Consider the following 4311-nt stretch of genomic DNA (forward strand, 5'->3'; position numbering starts at 1 on the left):
GGAAAGAGAGATCACGAACAAAGACAAGGAAAAAGTGTCCTTTGGGTCCTCGCTTTTTTTAGCTCTGCATAAAAATGACGTCGATTGAGTCATAACGCAAACGCGGCTTTCGAAGCTTGCAGAAGAAGGGGAGATTCGCGTTCTTCCGCCATGGCCGCCACTTCGAAGCTTCTGCTTCTCCGGCTATTCCCAAGGCTTCTCAGGCTTTCTCTTCTTCTTCCTCTGCTCATTATCTTTAGGGAACCTCCTCGATTTCTTCTGGACTCCATTGAACCGCCGGATTTCTTCTGATAGTAGAAGATTCTGCTCTGAAAGCCCTGCTTCTATCGATTATCGGTAACTAGGTTTCTCCTATTGCTCTCGATTCTTGTGTTTAATTGTTCATTGCACGAAAGACGTAAACTTTTGCAGGAGGTATTTTGGGTCTTAACCTTGTCGATTTCTTCGTGAATAAGCTGCATAGTATCATGGATTCGTAGCAAGTTTCCTCAACTTAGCAACGTTATTTCATATTCGTACATTGGTGACAGGAATAGGGCGACAACGTTCAGATTGATGGCTTTGATGTAGAAGATTACAGGTTAAATTGTTCTTCAGCATTTACACTTTTTGGTTTCTCTTTAGAAACCCTTGCCGTTTACCATCTCTCGTTTGTCGTATTTCTGATGAGTTTTTATGTTTTGGTTTGCATGAATGGACTGAAGTAATCCCACTTAAAAGGCCCAAACCCATGCTTCTGATGAATATCGCTCCCCGCCCTCGAAACCGAGCTGATGAAATCAAACAAGTGACGAGTGATGATGATGATGATGTCCAGTGGAAAACTGATACCTCCCAGGCAGCCGTTGAGCAAAGAATGAAAGAACAACTTAGCGCCGTTACTGCTGAAATGGTGATGCCGATGACGTGTAAACTTGTTCCATGATTTCTGGGTTAAAATCTTTTTTTTAGGATTTATTTTTTTAAAGTTTTGAATTGGACTTGCTTGTTAATAACGTCTCTAATCTTATGGACTATAAAAAGAACTGAAATAATATGTAAAAATGATTGAATAGACAAATATTTAAAATAGTCTAAAAACAAATAGATGTGACATTTTTAGAAATTTTAGAGTAGGTTACCTTCTTGATAAGTTTCTAGTTGGGTGTACCAAGAAACACAAAAAAATCAATCCTGATCATATTATGTATTTCCAATCATTTTCGGTTTTGGAGAGATTGCATGCAACAGAGCATTTCGGTCATAACTTTACGTTCCAATGTTCAAACGACGTGATTCCAATTGGAAATGAACCCTAACATACCGAGTGTTTATTCTAAAGAAGTTGAGATCCAACGAAGAAATCTTCAATCCTGGAGAGAGGACGCAATCCACGGTTTAGTCCTGGGAATACAGATTGAACAAGATGCCTTGTTTCTTAAATAACTTTTGATTGGAGACTCCGATCACAGTTCCGTTTGAAGTAACATAAACTAGACATCCAGAGCTTCACGTACTAATTTTTGGTGAACGTTTGGTCCCTCAATCAATCGTTTGAAGATCACGTCCCTTCTAGTTCTAAATATGATGAATTCGGTCCAAGAATGACATAATTCTTGTTGGGCCAATTTCTCAACAAAACCAATAGCCCATAACAAGATTGGAGCAAACACAAGTCAAGATTTAAAGAGAAGAATCTGATTAGTTGGTCAAAGTCATGGTCAAATAGTCTTTCAAGCTTTGCATTTATTGTTTTGGGATTTGTTTTTTACCACATAAATTTTTGTAGTTTCTTTATTTCTTTTTATCTTTTTGTAGCCTATAAATAGGCAAAGAAATCATATTATAAAAAATATATGAGTTTTATTTGAATATCACTTTTTAGTGAGTTTGAGCTTTTATACTCATGGTTCTTTTTGGAATCTTTGAACTTATCGAATGGAGTGATTCTGTTCGTGGCGTTCAATCCGGCTTATCAAACAGACAGCCATAACCGTTTGTGGCGCATTCTTTATACCAAAGTTGTTAATTACGGCGTTAGGTCTAGGTCGCGACAGTCTTTTAGATTTGTGCCAAGGTTGATGATTCCTATACGTTGGTTAGAGGTTGCGGTCTCCACCCACCTAATTAGAGAATTTCATCCTCGCATTGATCGGACATCAAATCTTAAAAAGCTCAAAGAAAAAGTAGCTTTTTTTAAACGCAAAATCATAAAAAAATTAAATCTCTTTCACGGCAAGATAAAACAGCGCGATACAAAAAAAAAACTTACTATGGTATTTTTTTAAAAAAAATTTAGATTAAATAATATGCATTTGAGTTATTTTGTGCTATAGAATTTTTTATAACCATTTTTTACTATTCCTTTCACGTTCATTGATGAAAGATAAAATTGGACCAATGGGAATTTCATTTTCTTTCACCAAACAAAAAGAAATAACAAGAGAGAATCTTGTCATACATATGTTGCTCACACCAAAATTCCAGATGAGAAAGCCTAAAATTAATTAAGCAAAACATTATGAAAATCAAATTCAATAATTTGTTAATTCGATCATATGATTATGTGATTCTCTCTACAAAAATCTGTCCAATCAGATTCTCACCTCTGGCTACAAAAATCTAGAAGCTTCTCTCTTCCTTCGACGATCTCATCAAAGAAATCATCAATCTGTCCAATCAGATTCTCAGCTCCAGAGCTCACCACCCTCAACCAACCTTTCACTCCCTCCACTCTCTCCCTCCACCACTTCTCCGCCGCCGCTTCTCCGCCGGAGCTCCGCCGCTCCGCCTCCGCTTCCGCCCTCAGCTCCTCCACCGCCGCCTGGCTCCTCCTGTACTCGTACATCAGTATCCCCGCACTCGCCTCGCCCCTCCCCATCTCCGCCGTCATCCTCTGCTGCAGCCGATCCATCGCCGCCGTGAGTCCCGACCCGACCGCCGGAAACCGGGTCTGAACCGCCGCGGGATCCGATGAACAGCTGTAGACGACGCCATATACGAGGATGGTGAGGAGGAGCGAGCTCACGCCCCGCAGCGCGTGTAGGACACCGCGGAATCCATTGAAGCCGTTCTGAAGCTTGGAAGAGTCCATAACCGTAGTAGCTTCGTCGGGCCAAAACGGCAGCGTTTGGAGATGGTTCTCTAGCAATGATCTGTTTTCTTCTTCAAGACCCATCGCCTCTCTCTTACACCCTGATATCGCTCTCAACATCTCCTGTATAAATCACCAGAGACAAAAAAAAAAAATCATTTTCTTTGTCAATCAATAAAAATTAACAAAAAAAACTGGGTATTGCTTCTCTGAAGCAATTCAACAGAAATTCGGTGTCGTCTCTGCGATTTTATACCGAAAGTTTCATGCTTTTATGGTTAGAAAATTAGAACAGCCAAAAGGGTATATTTGCTTTAGAGATCAAGAAAATTTTCTCTTTCTGGGCAGCATAAAAGATGACAATGGAGGATTCGCTGGTCATTTGATCTCCACTGGGTTTCTGCTGTTGTTTGGAAAGCGTGCGGACCTGTCGGCGGTCGAGGAGGCCGAGTGCGGCGGTGGAGAAGCCCTCGACGGCGGAGACGCCGGACTTGATGACGTGGCAGGCGTCCCAGAGCCTGGAGCTCTCGTCCATGTACTCGTCGAGCCATTTCCCGCCGGCGGGAAGGTGGAGCTTGAGGGCGAGGCGCGTGAGCTGCGCGTGGAACGATCGCAGGAGAGACAGCGAGCTCTGCAGGAACTGTACGGACATGAAGCTGTTCGACGTATACACCCTCTCGAGATCCTCTAGTCCTCTCGCCATGAACGAGTAGAATCCATTCGCTGAGTTTGCAGAAGGAAAATCCATGAAGATTCCAGAGAAGAAAATAAATCAACTCTTTCAAGTAGGAGAAGAGTGGGATGGGGAGTGAAGAGAGAGGTTTTTATACTGACAGTGACACTATAAAAAAAACGAATTGTCTTTTAAAATTTTAATAAAGGTTTTTGCAAAAAAAATATTAATTTGTGAAACTGCAAAAAAAAAAATATTATTAGTAAAAAAAAGGGCTCGAATTTCAAAGGGTGAAAAAGACAGTTTGAGAAGAATGATGGGGGTTTCCTCATAAGGGGAAACAAGGTATGATTTCATATTATCAAAAAAACTATATATAAAAATTCTGCAACAATAGGTTATATAATATTCAAATTAATAATGTATGTAGATTAAAATTCGTTATTATATTAAAAAAATGTGTCCATTAGTAATAGCCAGGCCTATAGTTATCAACTAAGATTGATTATGTATTATTATATAAAAAAATAAAGTTAATATCTAGACGATATAAAGTTTTGATCTT

At 39.9% G+C, this 4311-nt stretch overlaps 1 protein-coding gene across 1 annotated transcript; it reads right to left on the minus strand.

Moving 5' to 3' along the window:
* Nucleotides 1-2371: 2371 nt before the first annotated feature.
* Nucleotides 2372-3915, minus strand: LOC104813135. The gene is made up of 2 exons (XM_010540666.2): nt 3501-3915; nt 2372-3196 (listed from the first exon to the last, which is right to left on the minus strand). Exons 1-2 carry the CDS (start codon nt 3819-3821, stop codon nt 2582-2584), a joined length of 936 nt encoding a protein of 311 aa, XP_010538968.1. The 5' UTR covers nt 3822-3915; the 3' UTR covers nt 2372-2581.
* Between the last annotated feature and the right edge of the window lie 396 nt (nt 3916-4311).

This window comes from Tarenaya hassleriana, unplaced genomic scaffold (assembly GCF_000463585.1).
Source record: "Tarenaya hassleriana unplaced genomic scaffold, ASM46358v1 Cleome2, whole genome shotgun sequence".
Classification (NCBI taxonomy): Eukaryota; Viridiplantae; Streptophyta; class Magnoliopsida; order Brassicales; family Cleomaceae; genus Tarenaya; species Tarenaya hassleriana.